At 42.0% G+C, this 27296-nt stretch overlaps 1 protein-coding gene across 6 annotated transcripts in view; it reads left to right on the top strand.

Moving 5' to 3' along the window:
* The first annotated feature begins 7746 nt into the window (after positions 1–7746).
* Positions 7747–27296, top strand: part of LOC121876214 (dual oxidase maturation factor 1-like) — an 82690-nt gene continuing 63140 nt past the window's right edge. For 2 of the 6 annotated variants that reach the window (XM_042381203.1, XM_042381199.1), the window contains exon 1: positions 7747–7941. In XM_042381203.1, the coding sequence (XP_042237137.1) occupies positions 7939–7941 (3 nt within the window). In that variant the 5' untranslated portion in view covers positions 7747–7938. Of the gene's footprint in view, positions 7942–8092; positions 8258–8282; positions 8495–25263; positions 25327–27296 lie in introns of those variants that run through there. The other 4 variants (XM_042381200.1, XM_042381197.1, XM_042381202.1 and 1 more) reach the window with 4 other exon arrangements.

The raw sequence follows: 27296 nt of genomic DNA, 5'->3' as shown, positions 1-27296 counted from the left end.
TTAAACCATCACCATCAAAGGGTTAAACCATCATCCTCAAAGGGTTAAACCATCATCCTAAATGGGTTAAACCATCATCCTCAAAGGGTTAAACCATCATCCTCAAAGGGTTAAACCATCATCCTAAATGGGTTAAACCATCAAGCAGATGGGGTAAACAGTCAGCTTTAAAATGTCAGCAGCACCATCCACATCGTTTCACCTTGTTTTTCATTAACTTTCGCCAGGTTAGAAAGTTAAGGTGTGCAGCCTCTTACCTGTTGCTTTCCTGGGCATCTGTACTGTAATATTTAACCTACATCTCTTAACACACTCTCTCCCTCTTTCTTTCTTTATCGCTCTTTCTCTCTCTGCCTTTCTTTCTTTTTATCTTTCTTTTTCTGTTTTTCTTTCTGTCATTTCATTTCTTTAAATTTTGTTCCTCTCTCTTCCTCTGTTTTTCACTCTCTGTCTCTTTCTATTTTATTAACTTTCTCATTCTCTGATTTATTCCTTTTTTTTCTCTCGTTCTCTGCTCTCCACACAGCTCTCTCTCTCTCTCTCTCTCTCTCTCTCTCTCTCTCATTTTCTTTTCTTACTTTCTCTTGCCTCTGTTCGTCTCTCTTTTTTCTATTTTCGAGTCAAACTTTTTTTTGTTATTAAACTCTCTCTCTGTCTGTCTGTCTGTCTGCCTGTCTGTCTGTCACTACCCAAGGTTTTTTACTTTAGAACGCAAAGGAAATTCATGATGTGTGTGTGTGTGCGTGTGTGTGTGTGTGTGTTGCGTGTGTGTTGCGTGTGTAATTTGTTTTATTGCACACATATTCCCCCAATATACAACAGGGTGTGTATAATGTCCAGAGATCTCAGGAGTGTGTATGTTTAACTCTGTATATGCGTGACGGCGTAAGATAACGTGACGGATGGGAGGGGGTGATAGAGGTGACGTAATCTCTGCTTCCCCCTCCCTTTCCGTCACACGTCACACGCAACATGACTGTGTGACGACATTGTGTAGTTAGCGTGTGTGGATATTGTACGGCTACCACTCTCACTCTTTAATCTGTCTGTCTGTCTGTCTGTGTATATCACTCTATCCTGTCTCTTTCTTTATCTATCTATCTATCGCAATCTATATCTATCTATCTAACGCAGTCTCTACCTAACTGTCTATCGCAGTCTTTATCTATTTGTCTATCGCAGTCTCTATCTATCTATATATCGCAGTCTCCATCTATCCATCCATCTATCTATCTATCCATCTTTCTTTGTGTCTGTCTATTTGTCTGTTTCTGTCTCTCTGTCTCTCCAGCCGGCCACGTCTCTCACTGGGTCTCACCCATACTACTTTCCCGTCAGTGGTGTTCTCCCTAAGGCTGACTTCTGGGTGCCTACTCTGTTCTTGCCGTTACTGCCTTCCACCTCGCATGCACGTACTTATTGACCGTCACACACTTATACATTGACCGTCACACACTTATACAATGACCGTCACACACTTATACACTGACCGTCACACACTTATACATTGACCGTCACACACTTATACATTGACCGTCACACACTTATACATTGACCGTCACACACTTATATAGTATTGACCGTCACGCACTACCAAGAATAAACTCCACTGCCTTCCACCGTAACACATTTATTTTGGTGACATAAACCTAAACACCTGAACTATGTTACTTATCACCTGGAGATTAACCTAACCTAACCTAACCTAACCTAACCTGACCTAACCTAACCTAACCTGACCTAACCTGACCTAACCTAACCTAACCTAACCTAACCTAACCTGACCTGACCTGACCTGACCTAACCTGACCTAACCTAACCTAACCAGCTTCCCTCTAGTACGGCCTTAACACTTCCCGATATTAAAAGTGACGAGTCAAGCGATACGAGGCAGTGATGAGAGCGAGACAGTGTAAACCTAAACAAAAACAAACAAAAGGAAACAAAAAGCAAACGAAAGTAAACAAAACAAACAGAAGTAAACAAAAGTAAAAAAATAAACAAACAAAAGTAAACAAAAAACAAAGGTAAAAAATAACCATAAACAAACAAAAGTAAAAAAAAAACACAATGCCCCATTTTTATAAGACTTTATATACGAGTTATAGTACTTAAGGTATAATTATCCCACACACACGTAATGTAATCGACACATGGTGGTCATTCTACACACACAAACACATACGATCAGTAGGAACGACTCAATATTAATGGCGGGTAAGTAAATATTACAAGTGAAGGCTGGAGACACCAATCACCCTGAGGGAGTGACACTCTACCTGTTATCATGACCAGGTGTCCACTTTCTACCTGTGAGAGAGAGAGAGAGAGAGAGAGAGAGAGAGAGAGAAACGATAAGAAAGGCAAGGAGAAGGAGATAGACATATACGATAAGAAATGAGAAGAGAGACAGATAAACAAACATAAATGATAAGAAATGGAGAGAGAGAGAGAGAGAGAGAGAGAGAACGATAAGAAGACAAAAGAGAAAAACGAAACCTGTGTGTGAGAGAGAGAGAGAGAGAGAGAGAGAGAGAGAGAGAGAGAGAGAGAGAGAGAGAGAGAGAGAGAGAGATAAACAATAAAAGAGACAAAATAATTGGAAAGAGAGAGGGAGATAATATTCTACTCAATTACGATACAGCTCACCGGGTATGCGGATGTGGTGACGGCTGTACTGCCCCACCTCCTTCACCAGGTCACTTCACCACAGGTCATATACAGGTGTCACGGCTCCCTCACCAGGTCACCTCACCACAGGTCATATACAGGTGTCACGGCTCCCTCACCAGGTCACCTCACCACAGGTCATATACAGGTGATTATGAGGATGTGAGGGAGAGGTCAGGTCAGGTCAGGTTAGGTCAATTATCAAGACTGGTACCCTGTTGTCATTGTACACCAACTGACTACAGGTATCCATATCCAAAATGCCGTCGCCTGATTGGCTAATAGACTAACCAGTTGTGAGACGAGTCGCTACCACAAAAAGAAACATGGCGCACGAGATGGAATTTTATTTGAATTAACAATACAAACAAACCCGTTTATTATCCACTCGTGTGCCTTAAATGACGTGACTGTGAATCTTCTCTCAATTGGTTAACTAATCAGCCAATCAGATGCTATCGGTCCGGAAATGAGGACATGCATATCTATTATCTATTGTATTATTTTTTTATTTAAATGACAAGGTACCAGTAAAAGTCTTGCCGGCCTTGATGACTGTAAGGAAAAACACGTTTTATTTTTTTATTTTTTAACTAATTACTATTTACTATACTTGTTTAATGAAGGAAAATAGCGAATATATTATGACTGAAGAGATTAATGTGAAGACTATTCCCTACTTTATTTCATCTTTATATTAACCCGACTTTTACTAACACAACCTAACCTAACCTGACCTGACCTGACCCCACTTTTACTAACATGTGAACTAATCGAACCTACTCTAACCTCACTTTAGTAACATAATGTGAACTAATCTACATTAACACTAATCTAACCTACTTCAAACCTAGCCTAATCTAATACTCTAACCTAATATAATTTAACAACACGAACCTAACATAACATAATTCTCACCTCACCTAACCTAATCTAATCTAATCTAATCTAACCTAACCTAACCTAATCCAATCTAACAACTTTGCCTAATTCTAACCAAACCTAATCTAACTTAACCTAACCTAACCTAACCTAACCTAACCTAACCTAACCTAACCTAACCTAACCTAACCTAACTTAACCTAACCTAACCCCTCCTAGTAGCGTTAGGGTGTTTAACCTTCTAGGGTATACTCAAGGAAAATAAACTGGGGGGCGAATCTTCATGTGTCCCAAATTTGAGGATGGTGGTTGAATAATCTCTCAACATTATGTAATTAAACCAAATCAAGAGTTAAACCATTATCCTCAAGGGGTTAAACCATAGTGTACCTGCTAATAGACGTGTGAATTTCTAGATCACGAAATTGATTTTTTTTTCCTACTGTGTAAGAAGCCTGACACACACACACACACACACACACACACACACACACACACACACACACACACACACACACACTCGTGGTCTAAATGTATATATAATAACGAATAAAAAAAATTGAACGGGAGAATATGAAAAAAAAAATGATACTGTATAATGAAAAATAAAGAATAATATAAAAATAAGTAAGAGCGGAAAGGCGTGAGTGAGTAAGAGTGTGAAGGTTAATAATGAGTGGGAGGAGGTTGCCTACGGGAGTTAGAGAGACCTGGAGATATGAGGAGGCGCCCGCAGAGAGACAAGGAGACATTCATCGAGAACCAGACACACTTGGAGATACCCACAGAGACATAGAGACCCGGAGATACCCACAGAGAGACATAGAGACCAGGAGACACCAGCAAAGAGACCTAGAGTCACCCACAGAGACCTGGAGACACCCGCAAAGAAACAGAAACCTAGAGACACCTATTGAAAGACCTGGAGACGACCACAGAGAGACACAAAGACCTGGAGACGACCACAGAGACCTGGAGACGGCCGTAGAAAGACACAAGACACTTGGAGACACCCGCACAGAAGCAGAAAGACCTGGAGACATCAAATGAGAGACCTGGAGAAACCTACTGAGAGACCTGGAGACGGCCACACAGAGACCTAGGGTTGCCCAATAAGAGACCCCGCCCCACACCTCAGGGTCACTCGTTAGGCTTCTCCCAGTCTGAGTGAACAATGGGTGAAACTAACATAATGAGCAGGTGAGTCAAGGTGGTGGTGGTGAAGGAGGAGAAGAAGGGAGGAGGAGACGGGAGGAGGAGAAGGGGAGGAGGAGAAGGAGAAAGTAGGAGAAGAAGGGAGGAGGAGAAGAAGGAGGAGGAGAAGGGGAGGAGGAGAAAGGAGGAGAAGAAGGAGGAGAAGGAGAAGAAGAAGGAGGAGAAAAAGGAGGAGGAGAAGAAGAAGGAAGAAGGAGGAGAAGGAGAAGAAGAAGGAGGAGAAAAAGGAGGAGGAGAAGAAGAAGGAAGAAGGAGGAGAAGGAGAAGAAGAAGGAGGAGGAGGAGAAGAAGGAGAAGAAGAAGGAAGAAGAGAAGGATAAGAAGAAGGAAGAAGAGAAGGAAGAAGGAGGAGAAGGAACGAGGAGAATTAGGAGGAAAGGAAGGAGGAGGAAGAGAAGAAGAATAAAGGAGGAGAAAGAAGAAAGAAGAATAAAGAAGAAGAAAGAAGAATAAAGAAAGAAGAATAAAGGAGAAAAAAGAGGAGGAGAAGAAGAAAGAAGAAAGGAAAAGAGGAGATGAAAGGAGAAGAAGAAAGAAGAAAGAAGGAGAAGAAGAAGATTAAAAGAAGAAAAGAAGAAGAAGAAGCCAAAGATTCGCCAAAAGGTCTAACAAAATCATACACACAATTTAAGCTCTTAACTAGTATTCATAATTACCTATATTATTATTATTATTATTATTATTGAAAACTCGTGCATGTATGTATGTCCTCTTTACACACACACACGTTCCTTCAGTATGTAAACATTGCTTTATTTCCGCTATGTCTTAAGGCAAAGGAAGGAAGGCTAACCGCTCTCTCTCTCTCTCTATATATACATATATATTTTTTCCTTCTTTTCCCTCCCCCCTCAACCCTCCCCCCCTTCCTCCACCACAAGGTCTGGCTGGGTCTCTCTCCATTACACTTTCCACCATCTTCATCACAATTTACTCCTCGTTTCTTATACTTCCTGGTAATTCCTTCTTTAACCTTCTTTTTGTGAGTCACCCATTACCCAACATCGGCCTCTACTGACCTGACTGAGTGTGTATCTACCGCGCGTGAGGGAGTCTTGACTGACTGACTTCCAACTATTGTCATGGCTTGATTTTGTTGAGTCTATCTATCTATCTATCTATCTATATATATATATATATATATATATATATATATATATATATATATATATATATATATATATATATATATCTATCTATCTATCTATATCTGTCTCTCAGTCTATCTATCTATCTATATCTGTCTCTCAGTCTATCTATCTATCTATATCTGTCTCTCAGTCTATCTATCTATCTATATCTGTCTCTCAGTCTATCTATCTATCTATATCTGTCTCTCAGTCTATCTATCTATCTATATCTGTCTCTCAGTCTATCTATCTATCTATATCTGTCTCACAGTCTATCTATCTATCTATATCTGTCTCTCAGTCTATCTATCTATCTATATATCTGTCTCAGTATATTTATCTATCTACCTGTTTACTTATCTCTATATCTATCAATCAGCTAAACACTTAGTGAACACCTTTGCAACATAATGATTTAACCAGATGGAGGCTGAGTGATGCAAGAGCAACAATGTGAGCCAAGGGGTGATGCACAGTGTTGGCAGTAGTAGTTGTTACTACAGTGTTATTATTGTTATTGTTATTGTTGTTATTGTTATTGTTGTTATTATTATTGTTATTGTTGTTATTGCTATTGCTGTTATTATTATTATTATTATTATTATTATTATTATTATTATTATTATTAGTTATTGTTATTGTTGTTGTTGTTAGTATTTTTGTTAGTTAATATTGTTATTATTTATTATTAGTTATTGTTATTGTTATTGTTGTTATTGCTATTGCTGTTATTATTATTATTATTATTATTATTATTAGTTATTGTTATTGTTGTTGTTGTTAGTATTTTTGTTAGTTAATATTGTTATTGTTATTATTATTATTATTATTATTATTATTATTGTTTTGTTGGTTTTTATTCTTATTGTTAGTTATTAATATATTGTTATTATTATTATTGTTGTTGTTGTTGTTATTAGGTCATGAAGCCTGTGTGTATAAGTAGGTCATGAAGCCTGTGTGTATAAGTAGGTCATGAAGCCTGTGTGTATAAGTAGGTCATGAAGCCTGTGTGTATAAGTAGGTCATGAAGCCTGTGTGTATAAGTAGGTCATGAAGCCTGTGTGTGTAAGTAGGTCATGAAGCCTGTGTGTGTGTGTAGGTCATGAAGCCTGTGTGTATAAGTACGGCATGAAGCCTCTGTATAAGTAGGGCATGAAGCCTCTGTATAAGTAGGTCATAAAGCCTCTGTATAAGTAGGTCATAAAGCCTCTGTGTATAAGTAGTTCACAGTCTATTTGTATAAGTAGGTCATGAAGCCTCTAAATGCCAGTGGGAGGTGAAGCCTCTAAATGCCAGTGGGAGGTGAAGCCTGGGAGTGCCAGTGGGCGTTGAAGCCTGGGAGTGCCAGTGGGCGGTGAGCCCAGGAGTGCCAGTGGGCGGTGAAGCCTGGAGTGCCAGTGGGCGGTGAAGCCAGGAGTGCCAGTGGGAGGTGAAACCGGAGTGCCAGTGGGAGGTGAAACCTGGGAGTGCCAGTGGTCGTTGAAGCCTGGGAGTGCCAATGGGCGGTGAAGCCAGGAGTGCCAGTGGGCGGTGAAGCCTGGGAGTGCCAGTGGGCGGTGAAGCCTTGGAGTGCCAGTGGGATGAAACTTGGGAGTGCCAGTGGGTGGTGAAGCTTGGGAGTGCCAGTGGGAGATGAAGCTTGGGAGTGCCAGTGGGTGGTGAAGCTTGGGAGTGCCAGTGGGTGGTGAAGCTTGGGAGTGCCAGTGGGCGGTGAAGCTTGGGAGTGCCAGTGGGCGGTGAAGCCTGGGAGTGCCAACGGGCGGTGAAGCCTGACAGTGCCAGCGGGCCAGATCGTCACTTTCTTTCTTAGGTGGGTGAGAGGGGCGGTGGTGCGGGCGGAGGAGAGAGTTAGTGAAGCTCTGGACTTGGTGACGGGAGGTGTTGTGTCAGCGGCGCTGTGCTCCCCGTTACAACCTCCTCTTATCATGGTTCTTGGTGCTCGCCCACACCTGCGGACTGGCGGCTGGACACAGTAAGCTGCGGACACTACACTGTGGACACAGACGGAACAAACTCCGCAACTGTTGTCGCCGCAAACATGGTAAGTGAAACGAAGCTGGCCGAGCCTCACCTACTTGCGGGAGGTGCGGCAGAAGGAGGTGCGTGTTAGGCGGCCACAGGACAGTGTGTGGTGCCTCTGCTTCCTGCTTCCTGAGTTCCTTAGGCTCGGGCCGGCGAGGTCAGGAGTGCCTGAGCGGGGGCGCGATTGGCTGGGCGGTGCGACCTTCCGAACGACCAGCCATGATGTCCTTGCGCTGCTCGACCGAAGTGTTAAATCCTGGCGAGGACCAACAATTCCCGCAGTCTGACTTCAACTGGGCGCGTGTGGCGAACAACGTCGCCAGGATAACATAAAAGTGAGTTGACCCAAATATCCGATACTCCGCGACTCTATGTATCTGTGTAGTGAACTCTTGGTGTACCCGCTGTGTTGTGCTCCTCCTGGATGTATACCCACAAGTGTAGTTACTGTACAGTGGACTATCGTCGTGTTAAATGTATCCATACATGAAGTAATATTGTCGTGTAGTGTCGTATAGTGTTGTGTGGTGTTGTGTTGGACGAGTTTCCCCCCTAACGAGTGGTGAGTCCAGGTGGGTGGTGTACACTTTCTCACGCGGATGTAGAGTTGTCACACATCTGCCTCTAGTCCTCCCCAACCCCACACACACTCCAGCTCTCCTCCTCACCCAAAACAGAAGTAACACACCCTCTACCTTCCGACATGGTGTGAATCAATAACGTGTGGTGATAGCATACTAAAGCCCTGGGCCACGTGAGAATAGAAATCGACGTGTAGGATTGAATTCTTTTAGGGATGAAAACCTTGAAGTTTATAGCTGAAATCAGTTTTTTTTACTTCTAGTTGAAGCCATCGTCCTCGAAGGGTTAAATATGTTGAAAATATATGAAAAATACCAGAGAAAATTTTTACATTACGACATGCAGTGTGAGGGGAAGGAGTGAAGGAGAGTGTAGTGAGAGGAACAACAGACAGTGGGCATGTAAACGTTGTCTTAAAGCATTCATTGTCTTATTCCTACCGTCTCTTTGCTGTCTCTCCACATCTGTCTCTTTCTCTTTCCTCGTCCACACACACACACACACACACACACACACACACACACACACACACCACTTCGCCACTAGTAAACAACAACAAGTCTTCATTAGTGTTAAAAACAAAACCAGAAAGAAAAGAAAAGAATCAGTTTACTGAATCAGTTGAAGTACAGTGAATTAAACCCACATAAAACCTACCTTTTTATAGCATATTTCAAGGATAGGTTAGGTTACGCTAGGTTAGATTAGGATCGGGTAGGTTAGGGCTCTGTAGGTCCAGTTTAGTCCAGACGACTTCCGCGTTCATTCTTACCTGCCCAGGTGACCCTTGCCGTGCCCTCCCCACACTCTCTCCCTCCTCACTTTCCCATACTCACCCACCACCCTCCCTCCCTCCCTCGTTCGTTCGTTCGTTCATCCACCCTCCTCCTCCGTCCCCACCCTCCCTCCCCCTTCCCTCACCCACCCACCCACCCACCCTCCCTCCTCGCTCACCCACCTTCCTCGCTCACCCACCCATCCTCGCTCACCCCCCTCCCTCACCCCCTCCCTTGCTCACCCACCCTTCCTCGCTCACCCCACCCATCCTCGCTCACCCCCCTCCTCGCTCGCTCTGCTCGCCCACCATCCTCGCTCACCCACCCTTCCTCGCTCACCCCTTCCCTCACCCACCCTCCTCGCTCGCTCCCATATTCACCTACCCACCCTCCTCGCTCGCTCCCCACCCACACCCATCCTCGCTCACCCCCTTCCCTCATCCCACCCTCCCTCCTCCCGCTCCCATATTCACCTACCCCACCTCCCTCCCTCCCTCGCTCGCTCACCCACCCATCCTCGCTCCCCTCCCTCACCCCACCCTCCCCTCGCTCACTCCTCCCATATTCACCTACCCACCCTCCCTCCTCGCTCACCCACCATCCTCACTCACCCCTCCCTCCACCCACCCTCCCTCCCTTGCTCACCCCCCCTCCCCACCCACCCTCCCTCCCTTGCTCACCCACCTTCCTCGCTCACCCACCCTTCCTCGCTCCCCTCCTCACCCACCCTCCCCCCTTGCTCACCCACCCATCCTCGCTCACCCACCCATCCTCGCTCACCCTCCCTCACCCCTCTCCCTCGCTCTTATTCACCTACCCCTCCACCCTCGCTCGTTCACGTTCACCCACCTTTGCATAGATCCCACCCTTACTCGTTTGCGAGGCGAGGATGCTGACCATTACACCACAGGTCACAACACACACACACACACACACACACACACACACACACACACACACCTGAGATCCCTAGCCTGAGAATTGCTGTTCGACACCACAACCGCATCCAGCCCATACGTGCACGAAGATCGCTATAAGAACAGCCCAGTCCCAACCATTGTAAAATTATCAATAACTTGTAAACCAGTGTATTCACTCCCAGTAAACACTACTCCTTTTGTCACTATGTTGAAATGCACTGTAGTTTGAGCTTTCCCCATCTAGTTATTATATATCTTATTTGTGTCACTTATGTTACTTGTATATTATTTGTAATTCGAAACCCATTCCCAAATATGTAACTGTATATTTACAGCCTTCTGGCTGCCAAGCTCTTCAATAAACCGTTAATTATTATTATTATTATTACACACACACACACACACACACACACACACACACACACACACACACACACACACTCCCACACCCACACACTCCCCACCCACCCCCCCCCACACACACTCCCACGCTCTAATTACTTGTTGTGAGAGTCAATTATCAGTCTCACTTTCATTTGCATACCTCAATTAATTTTATAGTCAATTGAGAGCTGAAGGTTGCCGTCCCTCATGTTGTTGTTGTTGTGCTTCTTCTTTCTTTTTCTTCGTGTTATTCTTCTTCTACCTCTTCCTTCTTCTTTTTCTTCTTCTTCTATTATATTTCAATGACGTCACGCTTAAATGACGTCACACTCTAATACCATCACACATGAATGACGTCACGCTCGCATGACGTCACACAAATGGCGTCACACTTAAGAACATTAGATGACTCTTTTAAAAGTTCAAAAGATGAAAAAATAGTGTTTTTTAAATCATTATCTGCCTCCTCCTTTTCACCCCCATCCCGTCGCGGCTGTCACACGCTGCGTAACCAAAGACGTAACAGTAACACCGTCACCATTCATGTGGAAGATTAAGGTGACTGTGCCGTGATAAGAGATTCGAACCCAGAAGAAACAAAAAATCATTCTCTATAAGTGTGATGCAAGTTTTAAATTCCATTCAATGACAACTATTATTAAATTTTTTTTGTATATAGTGATGGTAACATTCATATGAGAGACAAAACAGAGAGAGAGAGAGAGAGAGAGAGAGAGAGAGAGAGAGAGGTCAATTCTCTCGCTTGATCTGCTCCAAAGCTCCGAAACATGAGTCGACACGGTCTAGCTTCACGGTTCATTAGAGGTTCACACAGTTTCGAGCCTATCAAGTTCCGGAGTATGTTAGTGTAGGACCTGTATATCTGTCTGTCTGTCTGTCTGTCTCTTATACACAACACAGTATCAATAAAACATAACATGACTTTGTGATATATAAAGAGAATAAACTAATTATTAAATGTTATGGTAATTAAAACAGACAGATATATTAGGGTGTTGTGTTAAGTTAGATTAAGACGCCTCCCTGACTGTCCTGACTAATAGATGTATTAAGTTTTTTACTGCGAGGGACTTATTTATTCATTCTAACTCCTGGGTTGATTTGAATTAGTTATTTATTTAATCCAATTAGTGTTTTTGTGTGTGTATGGATCTCGATGGTTGAAGGTCATCCGGTTACTGTGCTACTGGTCTCTTCACACTGTTGTTTGTTATACGTAGTGGTGTGAGTATACATACATACATACATACATACATACATACATACATACATACACACAAATACACGCACATGCTTACACACACACACACACACAATCGTACTATCAGGGAGGAATCAGCTGGAAAAAATGATAGAGATAGTTACACAATAGTAAGGACGTTTCATTCTACTGTTACTTACACACACACACACACACACACACACACACACACACACACACACCTACTTTAGTTTATGATGTACGAGTGTAAATACATATAATAATAAACTTAACCTCATGAGAATCAAAATACTGTACCAGTGTGGAGGACCATACATACATACATACATACATATCACATACATACATACATATCCACACACATACATACATCATACATACATTCACCCTGATATATCCTTGAATGACTTTAAATATCCACTCACATTCACCCTACCCCGACCTCCCACGACCAACCGACCTCAATTAAGCATTAACATAAAACTCCATCAGCAGAACTAGTCCACACTCGAAAGGTATCTTGCTATGGGGAGTGTTAATGTGTCTTGTGAATATCAAATCAGTCTGTCTGTATTTGCTCAAGTTATCGTGCGGACATGAAAGGGGGGGGGGGTGTTTGTGATGGATGGAGACGCAGGGAACATGAATTCATACTACCCTGCGACCTTGTGGTTGTAGTGTGTATGGCTGATGTTTTGGTGTCTCTTATGGTGATTGATGATGACTGATGTGTGGTGACTAATGTTGACTGGTGATGGGTGGTGACTGTGATGGTGGCTGGTGGTGACTGATGTACGCTCAATTCCTGGTGTGTGTGTGTGTGTGGTGATGAGTGACCCGGAACTAGCGTGAACCTCAACACTCCAGCACAGCCTTATTAGACCAAACCAGGATATGGAGCAGCGAACTTTACCTGACCACGAGGAGGAGGAGGAGGGCGAAAGAAGAAGAGAATGAAAAAAAAAGAGAAGAATATGAAAGAAGGATACGAGGATGAAGGAAGAAAAGGGGGAGAAGAGAATGAAGAAAGAGGAACAAAAGAATGAAGAGAGAATAAGAATAAGAAAGAAGGATAAGAGAACAAATGAAAAAAAGAATGAAGAAAGACGGGGGAGCGAGGGTGAAGAAAGACGGGGAAGAAGAGACATTAATGAAAAGAGAACGAAGAAGATAGAAAGATAACAATGAAGAGTCACTGTCCAGCTGAGATACAAATATAGGTGCGGTGACTCCCTTCCCTGGGGCGAACTGGCTGTGTGTATGTCTGGCAGTTCTGGCTGTTTAAGTGTCTGGTTGGCAATGTGGCTGAATATCTGAGTGTGTGGTTGTTTGTGTGGTTGAGTGTTTGACTGTCTATCTGGCTGGCTGGCTCTCCGTCTGTCTGTCTGGCATCACGGGCACCCAGAAACAATGGCCGAGGGAGTTACGAGTCAGAACTGTAACAAGAAGCCTGTGTCCACTTGCCTTCAGGCGCCTCGTGACATCCGCCTGCGTGGGTGAGAGGGGCAGGGCAGCACACCCTGCCTCCTCTCCCGGTCTTTTACCTCACCTGTGTGCCGTACATGAGGAAGTCAACGCCCAAATGTTGTTCTGGTACGACACTCCTGTTGATTAAAAGAGTACGTTAGTTGTGGGGTACGATGTTTTGGTGCGATATTTAAATTTGTAAAAATATACAATGACAAAATTAATAAAGTACAACATCCATGCGCTCCTTTCCTCGTTGACGGATAAATTATGTCATTGATAAAAAAATGTGTAACGTAAAAGATAAAGGTATACGGGGAGGAATTTCTATAACGGTATAAAGATCAGAGCTTAGATACGACTTACCCAAGAATGAGATGACTGGCAACAAGCGATGTACGATAACAGTGTGAGACGACGAGAAAACAAAAGCCTGTCATAACATTCTAATATATGCAAAGGTGTAAAGTTGCGATAAGACAATGAAACGTCAAAAGCATCCAAACACGAGGGAGAGAGATGACCCTGATAAACCGAGGAAGGTGGAAGAACTAAAACGGAGAGTAAAGAAAATAAATCGAGGAAAAAAAGTAACGATAAGACACATTACTGGGAGAATACAAACAATGGCAAATAGTAAGTCGCTTTAACCAAGACTAAACCAAAATACCTCTTAAAAAATATATATTTCCATTACTGTCCTTAAATAATTAATCACGTGGAATTAAATATGAAAATTATCTCGCGGTTTTGTTCATATTTTAAGATATAAAAAACACCAGCGGAAGTTAATACGTTTTCTTGAAGGTCTCACACCCTCCCCCACCCACCCTCTCTCACCCCTTGCCTCCCCTACTCTCTCTCTCTCTCTCTCTCTCTCTCTCTCTCTCTCTCTCTCTCACACAATGAATCAACACGGATATAGGCGTGGAAGGCGTGGCGGAGCTTGGGTGTTTCGAAGTGTCGGGGGCGTGGCGGAGCTTGGAATGTGGTGTGGCGTGGGAGACCGGGTGCGTGGGTGGCGTGGCTAGACGTAATCTTGCCTAACTCGGAGACTGTGGGCGTAGGTGTCGTGGCATGGCGTAGGTGGCGTGGCATGGCATAGGTGACGTGGCATTCATGGCATAGGTGGCGTGGCGTGGCATTAGTGGCATATGTGACGTGGCATTAGTGGTATTAGTGGCATAGATGACTTGACATGGGTAGAGTGGCATTAGCTGCATAGGTTGCGTGGCATTAGCGGCATAGGTGGCGACATAGGTGGCGTGGCATTGGCGGCATAGGTGGCGTGGCATTAGTGGCATAGATGGCGTGGCATTAACGGTATAGATGGCGTGGCATTCGTGGCATAGGTGGCGTGGCATTAGCGGCATAGGTGGCGTAGCATTAGTGGCATGGGTGGCGTGGTATTAGTAGCATAGATGGCGTGGTCAGTCAAACCACAAGTGTCCCACGATTCGTAATGAGGGAGTCTCTCTCTCTCTCTCTCTCTCTCTCTCTCTCTCTCTCTCTCTACGTCGCCGACTCTCTCAAGCAATAAAGAAAACATAGAGCAAAAGAGATAGATATAGAGAGATATAGACAGACAATAAAGGAAACAAAACCTAAAGTAACCTAACAAAACCTAACCTAAACTAACCCCAGAAAATTTGAAAAAAGAGGTTTACAAGCACAAAGAATATATATATATTTATATGATATATATATATATATATAAGAATATATATATATATATATATATATATATATATATATATATATATATATATATATATATATATATATATATATATATATATATATATATATACTGTATATATATATATATACTGTATATATATATACAGTATATATGAATCTCGTTATTATTGCCCGCAGTGTACCTTGATGCCGGTCGTTTGTCTGACTGTCTTTATCGGTCATAAAAATATATAATATAGGTTTGAGGTTCGCGTAGTGAATGACCCGGGGTGATGTGTGTGTGTATGATGCTGTATGATGCTGCAGGAAGCTGTATGATGCTGTATGATGGCGTGTTTCCAAGCTCTATCTCATGGGTGTTTTACAACCTTTAATTCACCACGTAAGAATGTCTCAAGTGCTGCAGGAGATCTTGAAGGCTCACTCGCGCTTCATGTTCGTCCTTGAGGCCACATAAACTTGAATATAAATACACTGTCTATGTATTTCTTTGTCTTTTTTAAAATCTCTCGTAAAAGGTTGACGATTGATGATGATGAAAAATGGTTGAAATATTCCGGAATAAACGATTCTTTTTTTATAAGATTCCAGGAAGTGGGGATGAATAAACTTGAGTTGTTTTATGTCTTCGTAAAGGTTAATAGATGACGGAGGTAAAACGAAAAAATAAAAAATAAATAAAAAATAAAAATAAATTAAAATCTTTCCCCCCAAAATAATCGACTCTTCAACTTCTCAGGCTTTATAAAAGTTGTTCCAATTATTAAAAAAATAAAATAATATTATTGAAACACCTTATAAATGTGTTCTGTTAGTCGTAAATATCCTTTTGGGCGAAGAAGAAAAATGACGACTGAAGAAAGGCTATTGCGTGAGAAGTAAATGTTTATTATAATTTGGTATAGTTAATCCTTTAATAATATTTCATATTTGTTAACATATTTTGGCCTTGCTGGTAAAGACGGTCATGACGCTGAATCAATCACGTATAAAAAAAAAAATCTTTATATTCTCAACCTGTGGAGTTTACAAGCAAGGAACCTGTCATAACACATTCTGGATTATAGTGATTACTGGTGCCGAGTTTGATGTTTCTTTCATTATATAAAGTAGTACAAGTAGATGGACGCAGTATGATACATTTTACAACACACACACAAACAGAGAGAGAGCATAAGACGGTCAATGTTAAGAAATGACCACGAACACGCCTACGAAACCACAGAACGAGACGGCCAATGCTAGAAAATTACCTCGAACACGCCACCGAGATCACTGCCATTATCAGAAGACCCGACCAAGCAAGTCTAGCGTCGTCGAATTGCTTTAAGCGAAAATGATAATATCCAACAAATTTTCCCACTTTGTAAAAAAAAAAAAAAGTAGGTGAAGTTTTGTCTTTGTTGTGTGGAGTGTAATTATTAGTTAATGTTATGTTACACTTTGTTGGTGTCGGGATATTAAGATTTAGCGTCACTTCCGGTCTGATATTAAGAGCACTACGCCATCCGACCACATAACCCATCCTGCCATAGTTCCGGGGCTTCTAAAATACGCCTATAAATATAGCATAATGGATATCATTTATCTTCAAGTACCACCTGTGTGTGTGTGTGTGTGTGTGTGTTCGTGTGTTTTTCCGCCATTGCGTACTGATCTGCAAGGTGTGTCGTGTGCTGGGCGGTGGGTTAATTTACATAGTTCTTGTATGAGGCAGAGTCTAAGTTAGGTTGGCTGGATGACTTGAGGTTCATAGAATCATCATCTTCACCACAATCACCACCATTCACCACACTGTCACCACCCCTCACCACACTGTCACCACCCCTCACCACACAAGACACCTCATACATCACAACATAGTTAATTTAAATATACAGGGTGTCCATAAATGAATACCCTGTTTTAATCAAGGTAATCATTTGTAAACACCCTGTACATTTATCAGAGAGCCTTTAGGTTTATCCAGACGAATATTAAGACTCAAACTTGTTCCTATAATGTCAGGGACAGACTCAAGGCTCCATGACAGGGTTCCAGGGACAGACTCAAGGCTCCATGACAGGGTTCCAGGGACAGACTCAAGGCTCCATGACAGGGTTCCAGGGACAGACTCAAGGCTCCATGACAGGGTTCCATTGCCACAGCACAGAGGACAATAGTCTTTCCCTGCCTCATTGTCCCCCAAGGTGTCCGGGTTGGGTGTTGGTGCGGTGAGTCAAGAGTCCATCACACATGACTAACTCACTCGAATGCAATATTTTTTTTTTTTTCTTTTTTTTTTTACGGTGGCCTCTCTCTCTCCCTCTGTCTCTCTGCCTCTGTTTGGTTGTCTCTGTCTCTTTCTGTCTGTCTGTCTAGCTGTCTCCCTCCTTGTTTATGTGACAGCTAGAATCGTCTGGTACAGTACCCCCGCTCCCCTCCTTCCTAGTTCTCCTCGTTATAATACCATCATTAAAAATAACTTTCTTCTCACGTCTCCTCAGCATTGACCTTCTCCCGAGATGTCAAGATCACAACTTTGACCTTTTGCCTCTGACCCATTGTTGTTGTCCTTCAAGTGACCTGTGGTGTTGTTGCCTCCCCCACGACAAGGTCAAGTGCAATCATGGGGTATTGTGTGTGTGTGTGTGTGTGTGTGTGTTTAGCAATTATCATCTCTCTCTCTCTCTCTCTCTCTTAATATTTCCCCATAAAGAACAAGCATAAATGTAAACTTAAGTTATTTTTACATTACAAAACAAAAAGGTGTGACAATATCCGGTGTTTATATATATTACGACACACTACAACACTTGACAACCTAACCAAACCCAACCACAACCTAACCTAACCAAACCAAACCCAACCTAACCTAACCCAATCTAACCTAACCAAGCCCAACCTAACCAAACCCAACCCAACCTAACCTATCCTAACCTAACCTAACCTAACCTAACCTAACCAAGCCCAACCTAACCTAACCATATCTCTCCAACAGTCACCTCTCTTATTCCTTTGTCATCTTTCTCGTCCCTCTCACCCCTCTCACCCCTCTCATCCACACTTGTCACCTCTTTCCACCATACCATAACCCCCATTCCTCTCCCTCACCCCCCCACACCTCCCACGACACTCTCCAGCCCAGGGCCAAAATATATGACGTGTTAAATATATATATATAATCACGTCTTGCCTCGTCACTAAGGAACCGCAAACTGCTTCATGCAAAAAGGTGTGTGTGTGTGTGTGTGTGTGTGCGCTCTCTCTCTCTCTCTCTCTCTCTCTCTCTCTCTCTCTGGACACTGTGTTGACTTTATATATCTCTGTATCTCTCTGCCTGTCTGTTTCTGTCTCTCTTGCAGGGGTTGAGGAGAGGTTTGTTGACTCTTATCTCTCTCTTTTTGTCTCTGTCTCTCTTTCTCTCTCAACTCTTTATGAACAACTTTCAAGCAGTCAAAAGAGGCCATGAATGCTGACACGGCAGTATCACCCTTAATGTTTCGTGTCTGTAAGGTTTAGGTTGTCTCAAGGCCAAGGATGAGAGAGAGAGAGAGAGAGAGAGAGAGAGAGAGAGAGAGAGAGGGGGGGGGGAAGGATCAAGAGGTGTTTTTGTTGTTGTTATTGTTTTTTTTTAGTTATTGTTGTTGTTGTTGTTGAGGAAGTAATTGTCTACCGTTTCTTTTGTCTCTCTCTTTAGTGTCTATACTCTCCCGTACCTCACTATACACTGTTTTTGTTATTGTGTTGGTTTTCTTTTGTTTTTCGTGTGTTTTTGTTTTGTATTTTTTAGCTGTTTTTGTAGTTTTCGCCTTTTTTTATTGTATTATATTGTGAGTTTTCGTATTTTGCTGTGTGTGTGTGTGTGTGTTTGTATGTATTTTGCTGTGTATGTATGTATGTATGTGTGTATGTGTGTATGTATGTACGTATTTTGCTGTGTGTATGTATGTATGTATCGCGTTAAATCCTGTTAAATATCATGTTAAAGCCTGTTAAATATCCTGTTAAAAATCCCGCTAAAAATCTTGTTAAAAGTCACGTTTAAACCCCTTGTTAAAAATCTTGTTAAAAATCCTGTTAAAAATCTTGTTAAAAATCCTGTTAAATATCATGTTAAATCCCGTTAAATATATCTGTCGAGTTAGTTGCCCCAGATGAGTGAGTTCTCCCCTACAAGGCGGAGTTACGAGAAAAAATTCATCCTACGATATTTTAAGTGAATCAGGACAAAAGGAAAGGCTTCAGATTACGTGCTATCGTCCCCGTCTCACAATGCATCGTAACGTTTTGGGGCGATAAGTTTTCTTCCTATAATTTCTTCTTCTTCTGATTATTTTCCTTCTTGTTAGTCTTGTTGTCGCTGTTTCTTCTTATTCTTCTTCTTGCTTTTGAGGAATAATTAGCAACAGGTATCATTCATTACATAACAAATCACTTCCCTAGGGTAAAAATGATCAGATATCTCGCGGATCCGAAATCGCCATCACCACACAGCTTCAGACATTCACGTAATTAATAAAAAAAAAATAAAGTTAAATAAGAAAATGAATAAAAAAAAAATCATCCATCCATTTTTCTGATGCATAACTCATTCAATATTAAAATAAATACCATCTCTTTAGCTATATCTCGCCTGGATGCAAGCTTGAAGCCGTCACCACCACCACACAGCAGTTGGCGCCTCTCACACAGCTTGCGACACATCCACGATAGTTACACGACACAGTTTTCACGGAGAAGTTTGTAATAGTTGGTTACGTTGTTCACTCTCTTAGTACATTAGTTAATAGTTGTCTCTAATATACTCGTAATATTCGATAATTTGACTTATATTTACGAATAAATTAATGTAGGTCTTAAGTTCATATGAAGGTACAACTCCACTCACATTTAAATGGCAGGAGGAGGAGGAGGAGTAGGAGGGAGACAAGAAGAAGAGGAAGGGGGGAAAATGGAAGAAGAAAGGGGAGGGAGGAGGGAGACAGAAGAAAGGAAAGAGGAAGAAGGGGGAAGAAGAAAAGGGCAGGGGGAAGGAAGAAGAAAGGGGAAGGAGGGAAGAAAAAGAGGGAGGGGAAGGTGGTAGGGAGTGCTAGGTACGGGCCGCCACAAAACAATGGTGGATGTGACCTTGTTTATGCTTCAATACTTAGCTGAATCACCCCTCCATCTCTCTCTCTATCGTCTATCTGTAAACCAATCTATCTATCAATCTATTTATATATCAATCCGTTCATCTATTCGTCTATCTATCTATTTATTACTCGCTTTACAGGTGTCAACAAATCACACCTGGTTTGTTTTGTTTAGGTTGGCTTTGGTTAGCGTTAGGTTAGTATTGGTTAGATTAGTGAAGTTAGTTTACCATTAGGTTAGTTCACCATTTGGTTAGTTTACCGTTAGATTAGGTTAGCGTTAGGGTGATTAATTCTCCGGTAAAATAAGCAAGGTGGAACGAATCTTCAGATGATCAGAAACTTGCCCATAGTTTCACTCTGACTGGGGATCGAACCTAAGACTAGAGGGTTGTGAGACGCCTATATTGACGGACTATACACCACCAATTCTCTCTCTCACTCTGAGGAAATACCACCGTTAACACCCGGCCATGATTAGTATTCGTTTTTCATTCATTACCTTTCATGTAAGTTCATATTTATTCAATTTATTTCTATACATCTACAGTACTTTGTTTTTTACTATAGTAACTTGCACAGATTATATATAGTAAGTTGAGTGGAAAATATCTGGGAGGCTTTATAGAGAGATATGATTTTGTCGTATTTCTGCCAAGTAATGAAAAATAGCAATTTTAATCTGAAATCTGTTTCCATCCAGATTGAACAAAAATAATAATAATACGTTCAATTTCAATAGCAATTATCTCGTAATTAAATGTAGTGAGTTAATATATTTCTCAGACAATGACAATAAAGAAATTTAGTGGTTATAATGTAGTAATATTCCTACATTTTTTTCACGGAAAACTATCGACGTGTAAGATTGTAATGTCATATATATATATATATATATATATATATATATATATATATATATATATATATATATATATATATATATATATATATATATATATATATATATATATATATATGCATCGGTCTCGGATCTAGGAGGCGTGTTTATCTGTCTGTTCTTCACAATACAGGCTTTTATCACATCTTTCCGTGGCTAATATCCATGCGTCAGCTTCCTCACAATTTCAAACATTATTTCTTATTCAGGAGAAGCGAGGCTGAACACGACGCTGATGATATATATCATCGCACACATGGAGAGTCAGGAGATAAGAGATGGTACGAAGTATTACGGTGACACTTAGAGGTCATTTTTTCTTGCTTTTTTTCCGTTTTTGGGATTATTATTGTCGTCGACGAAAGAAGTTGTCACCCGTCTTACAGAAAACATGGATGATGAGTGCTGCTGGTTACCGGGGATAGTCCCGGAGGTTCCCGGAGGTTCCCGAAGGCCAGGAAACAAAGTTAAACCCGCCGAGGCTAATCACTGTTAAGGGAACCTTTGGACGCCTCAAGAAACCTGCGCATGAAGGTTCGATCTTCAAACATTGTTGAGAAGAATTACGCGGCAAAACTTCCTCGTTTGGTAAATTACTTTTAAACTGTTGTATAATGGTGTAAGGTCGCGCGTGTTTCACACTGACACATCACTTGTGAAAACAAAAGGCATGAAATAGGGTTTCCAGACGAGATAGTTCCCGGAAGATCCTCCCCCAGTCACGGCCAGAGGGCACCGTCACGACCATACAGGTGTGTCGTCACTTGTACCCACTCAAGGATACACGGGTACAACAGCTGCCTCCAGATGACCACTACACACAAAGACTCGGAACAGAATACAGAAACGACGACTTTTAAATCCCTAAATAAAGTCCACAACCGTCAGAAGCATTGGGAATATTTTAATTAGGCGAAGTCGAGTGTTGACTTCCGCGTCTATTGAAGAACAAAGACCCGTGTGTGACCTGCTGACATCCTGGACTAGACTGACCTGTCAAGACCCCCAAGACCTCCCTGAAAGGTCTTGGTCAAGTACCTCTAGCGAAAATCACAATGACCATCATCACACTACCTGGAGGCGCCATCACTGTAGCGTGATGAATGTCATTACAAAATCCTGAACGATGGAAAAAAAAAACCCTGACTAAAACCCGTGTAAGAGCAGGTTAGCCATGTCTATACCCGGGGAAAACCAAACCCGGCCACTGCCTCGCCCCTATCCTCACCCAGGTATTGGCTGGGTCACATACTAGCAGTTACCGTTTGGTCTCTTAACTAATATAAGTAACAAAGAGGTAGATACATATATACGCTTATATAGAATAACAAAAGAATATAATTATGAAGGCATTGATCTCATCTGTCACATCGCCTCTCTCCTGACTGGTCGAGACGTTCACCAAACCGACCAATCACAGTATTTTGTGTCATGTTGGTGTAATTAACTCACTGGAAATTACGTCAAATGTTCGAAAACCAGGAACTGATCAATTTGGGCAGATACACCCAGAGAGTGTTCAGAAAGTGTGGAGTTCTGTTCACAAGCATTAGCCCACAGCGTTCGAAAAGTGTTGGACATACAAAGAAGACTACGTAGAGAGTTCGAATTAATTTGAAGGTGATCTTAAATTTTCCAAAGCGTTCGTAATGTTTACAACTGACCTGACTTAAAAAAAATTCCCAAAACGTTCAGAAAGTTTGAAATCGATCATCACTATTCTATAATGGGCTAATGAAGGTAAGTCTGGGTAAGTTACCTTCCTTTCACTTTTGACGTGTCCTGGTACAGGTAACTAGTGCCAGGTACAGATAACTAGTGTCAGATACAGGTGCTTAAGAACATAATACAGGTAATTAGTGCCAGATACAGGTGTTTAAGCGTCAATTAGTTACGGGAAATACCTGACCCTAAGTTCCCACACTGGTGAAGTTCTTCTCACAATCCTCACTTTCACAGGTGGTCGGGGTGGCTGTAAATGTCTTTATTTTAACCAATAAACTAAATAAAAAAATAAATCCCATCAAAAATCCATACAAATTATCGAGGATAAATGGACCTTTTTTTAAGGGTGTTTTATATTCGACAAAACTTAACTAAACTGGTACGGCAGAAATAAAAGTTTTAGTGGTCGGTGTCTCGGGATTTGCGATTCGTGTTGTGTTTCTTGTTATCTGCAATTCTTATACACAAACAGCAAAGACGTTTTCCTGACTAACTTTGGAAGACAACAGTAATATATGCTATGGGAGATATTTTTTCTTCCAAATGACTAATAAAATATATTGATATCGTAAAGAAGTGGTTCCCTGCCTTTCGTAGGCTCTGGACCACATTTATCATTGTAAATATGGTGGAGGGAGCCAAACCTTTCTATCTACATTCAAGACAAAAAATCTCATATATACTGTACAGTTATTTGCAGTTTTACACGTTTAGCTGTTACCAGTTACATACTTTTTACATTTACTCTTGGATAGGAAGTGTGTATTTACCCCGGTGAGAAGGCTGACTCCCTCTCTGGACCCGGTCTGGGGTAAATACACATGTCCTGTACACGAGACTCGGGACAAACGCGCAGTTCCTCTCTCTCTCTCTCTCTCTCTCTCTCTCTCTCTCTCTGTTCTTCTCTCTCTCTCAAACTATAAAGTTGTATCAAGTTATTACATATTTCATTAATTTCACTCTTACAAATAATCCCAAACAATTCACAGTTTTCTAATAAACCCTTACAGGCTCCATCCATAATATGGTTCCGCAGGAGCCATGGCGCCCTCGAACTACAGGTTGGGGACCACTGCTGTAAAGAACAACTTTTTTTTGGGCGGGGATTTCCCCACCCGGGCACAGGTCAGAGACCCACATCGGGTCCTGGAAAAAATAAACAAATCAAGAGTGAAAAACGATATATATGTTGTGCCGTCAAAGCAAGAGAAACAATGGAAACCCTGCAATTGTGTGTAAATCAGGCAGTAAGTCAGTCAAATCAGCAACCTGGGACTTGGTCACAATTTTCGTGATGCCATGTGGCAGCAGGGTCTACCATTAAACAATACATTATGCTTCCAATATCTTCCCCGGCGGTAGTACCTCCCTGTTTGATAAGTATGAATCTTAAACCAAGAAAACAATGCGTATTTGCTCGAAACAAGGCTAACAAAGTACTTGGGTTCAAACAAAGGAGTGTTAGTTACAAGACTAGCGAGGTCATCCTAAAACTATATCTTGCGCTTGTGAGACCTCACTTGGATTGCACAGTTCAGTTCTGGTCACCGTACTACAGAATGGATATAGAATCCCTAGAAAGCATTCAGAGGATGATGACAAGACTAATCCCGGGCATTAAGAACCCTGAGTACAGAGACAGGTTAAAGCATCTTAAATTGCACTCCCTCGAGAGACGTAGAGTGAGGGGCGATATGATCGAGGTGTATAAATGGAAGTCAGGGCTAAACAAAGGTGACATAACAAAGTTACTCAAACTACCCAACAAGAGGCGAACTCGTAGCAATGGTTTTAAATTAGAAAAATTAAAATTTTAGCGTGAGAACGGTAAACATTTGGTTTGGAAATAGAGTAGAGAATGAGTGGAACAAATTGCCAAACATCATCATTAACTCAAATACGCTGGATAGCTTCGAATATAGGCTGGACTGTATGGGCGATAGGAGTTGGGTGTAAAATGGGCTGCCTAGTATGGGCCAATAGGCCCGCTGCAGTCGCCTCCATTCTTACGTTCTTACCTACCCCTCCAAATGGTGAATGGTGGTGATTGGTTGTGAGTGTTGGGGCATGGTGGTGATTGGTTGTGAGTGTTGGTGAATGGTGGTGATTGGTTGTGAGTGTTGGTGCATGGTGGTGATTGGTTGTGAGTGTTGGTGAATGGTGGTGATTGGTTGCGAGTGTTGGTGCATGGTGGTGATTGGTTGTGAGTGTTGGTGAATGGTGGTGATTGGTTGCGTACTGGTTTTGACAACTGCAGATGAAGAATCCTGGGAAATATCCACTTGTGACAGACTTCTGTTTTGTTTTTGTTGACTTATCATTTGTTACGTGTCACCCACAGTTTCCGCCATTTTCTATCATAATTTACTCTTGCACTGTGATTTCCTCCATATACCGTGAATATTAAGAACGCACTGTGATTTAATTAACCCACAAAACATGTATTACACAGTATAATTTGGTTGATATATTGTAAAGTTTAGGAATGTTGTGTATAATTTTTTTAAATAATTTATTTTCTCCTGCAGGTAAGCATCCGAGAGGTTGTCGCTGTGCTGCAGGGTGTACACAAACAGTGGTGGGCAGGAGAGGTTAGTGCTAAACATCGCCAGATTATGAACTTTTTTCTGTGAATTCTTTCTTTTGTTTATGATTTTTCCATATTTACAACTTAATGAGTGAAATCTTCATATTTTCAACTTGGTCTAATAGTGAAATTATCATAGTTTTGAAAGTTATATTTTGTTTTTTTAATTTCGCATCAAAAATTAACCGAAAAAGTTGATTCGCCAAACTCATCAAGGGAGGTGAACGTTCCTGAAATCAGTTTGGTTGTGAAGTATCAATTCTGTTGGCCACACGTGTTAAATACTGGTTGGTCGTGAGAACTGTACCCAACTGTGCGTGAAATATCATCTCGTTGGTTACGTGAGATTATCTGTAATGTTGAGGTTTTGTCCGATTTTCTTTTTTTTTGGGGAGGGGGGGGGGGATGACCTGATGATTAGCACCCCACCCCAACCTAACCATGACGTAACCCAACCTAACTTAACCAAATGCGGACATAAGCTATTCTAACCCTGACCTAACCTAACCTAACCCTGACATAACCAAACCTAACCCGGACATAACCTAACCAAACCAAACCAAACCCCGAACCAAACCAAACCTAACCATGACGTAACCCAACCTAACTTCACCTAACCTAACTTAACCAAATGCGGACATAAGCTATCCTAACCCTGACATAACCTAACCTAACCCTGACATAACCTAACCTAACCCTGACATAACCTAACCTAACCCTGACATAACCTAACCTAACCCTGACATAACCTAACCTAACCCTGACATAACCTAACCTAACCAAACCCCGGACATAACCAAACCAAACCTAACCAAACCTAGTCATACCCCGAAGAAAAAATTATAATATCCACTTGTCTTCACTTCATGTTTGAGATAATGAGGTGAATATGAGATAATTAATCAGTAGAATCACGTCTAGGAGGAGGACATATGTCTCCTTCCACGAACTCACACACTCAACTAGTCTATGTGAACTTCTACCGCTGTTTCTGCTTCTGCTTCTGCTTTTATTTAAATTCTCTTTCTTGTTTTTTCTTCTCTTCCTGTTCCTGATTTTTTCTCTTTTGCTTTATCTCCCCTTTTCCTGCTTCTATTTCGTATTCTGTTGGTATTTCTTCTTTTGCTTCTCCTCCTCCTTCTACTGCTTTTCTTCCTGCTATACCCCCGCTTCTACTGCCCCCCCTCCTCTGCTACTTCCATCTCTGCTACCCACACTTCTGCTACTCCCTCCTGCTAACCCCGTCTCTGCTAACCCCGTCTCTGCTAACCCCGTCTCTGCTAATCCCACATCTACTGGCCCCCTCCTGCTACCCCTTCTACTACCCTCGTCTCTGATTGGGTCATGACAGCGTGAGAGACTTCGTAATAGAGACGGCGTGAGAAACCTCCTCCCGTATAGCCAGGCGTCTCTCTTACCTGAGCTAAACACCTGACATTAAAACTCTATTAATTACGGCGATGATGATGACGATGACCCCGACAACGTGGTTTATGTTGCCAACTACACACACACACACACACACCTCATAATCAACCACCCGACACCTCGTCATCAAGTTCGGCAATGATGATTATATCTAGTTGAACCACGGCAGTGAGAAGGTGAGAGATAGCAAGGAAATGGGAAGAGACAGAGAGATAGAGACGTGTGTGTGCGTGTGGGGTCAGGTGTTCTCGTAGCGTCACGAGTTTACGAGTGTTCAGTATTCACGGGCTATTGGCTACCCGCTCACGAGGTACAGAACAGGTCACTAAGTCACATACAAGGGTCGGCTGGTGAACGAGTCGTAGGTTACCAGGTCACGTGATAGACCATGTACGAGTTAACTGGGTCACCATGCCAATAATTCACGAGTCACAGGTCACCAGGTCAGATCAGGTTGTACAGTACAGCTGCTGCAATGACCAGCCAATCAGGTCACGAAATCTAAACAGGTTTTTTGGGGGTAATTAGAATTTGCTCAAGAACAAG

Source organism: Homarus americanus, unplaced genomic scaffold, assembly GCF_018991925.1.
Source record: "Homarus americanus isolate GMGI-L3 unplaced genomic scaffold, GMGI_Hamer_2.0 scaffold34921, whole genome shotgun sequence".
NCBI classification, from domain to species: domain Eukaryota; kingdom Metazoa; phylum Arthropoda; class Malacostraca; order Decapoda; family Nephropidae; genus Homarus; species Homarus americanus.
This window is presented reverse-complemented; position numbering and strand designations above follow the sequence as displayed.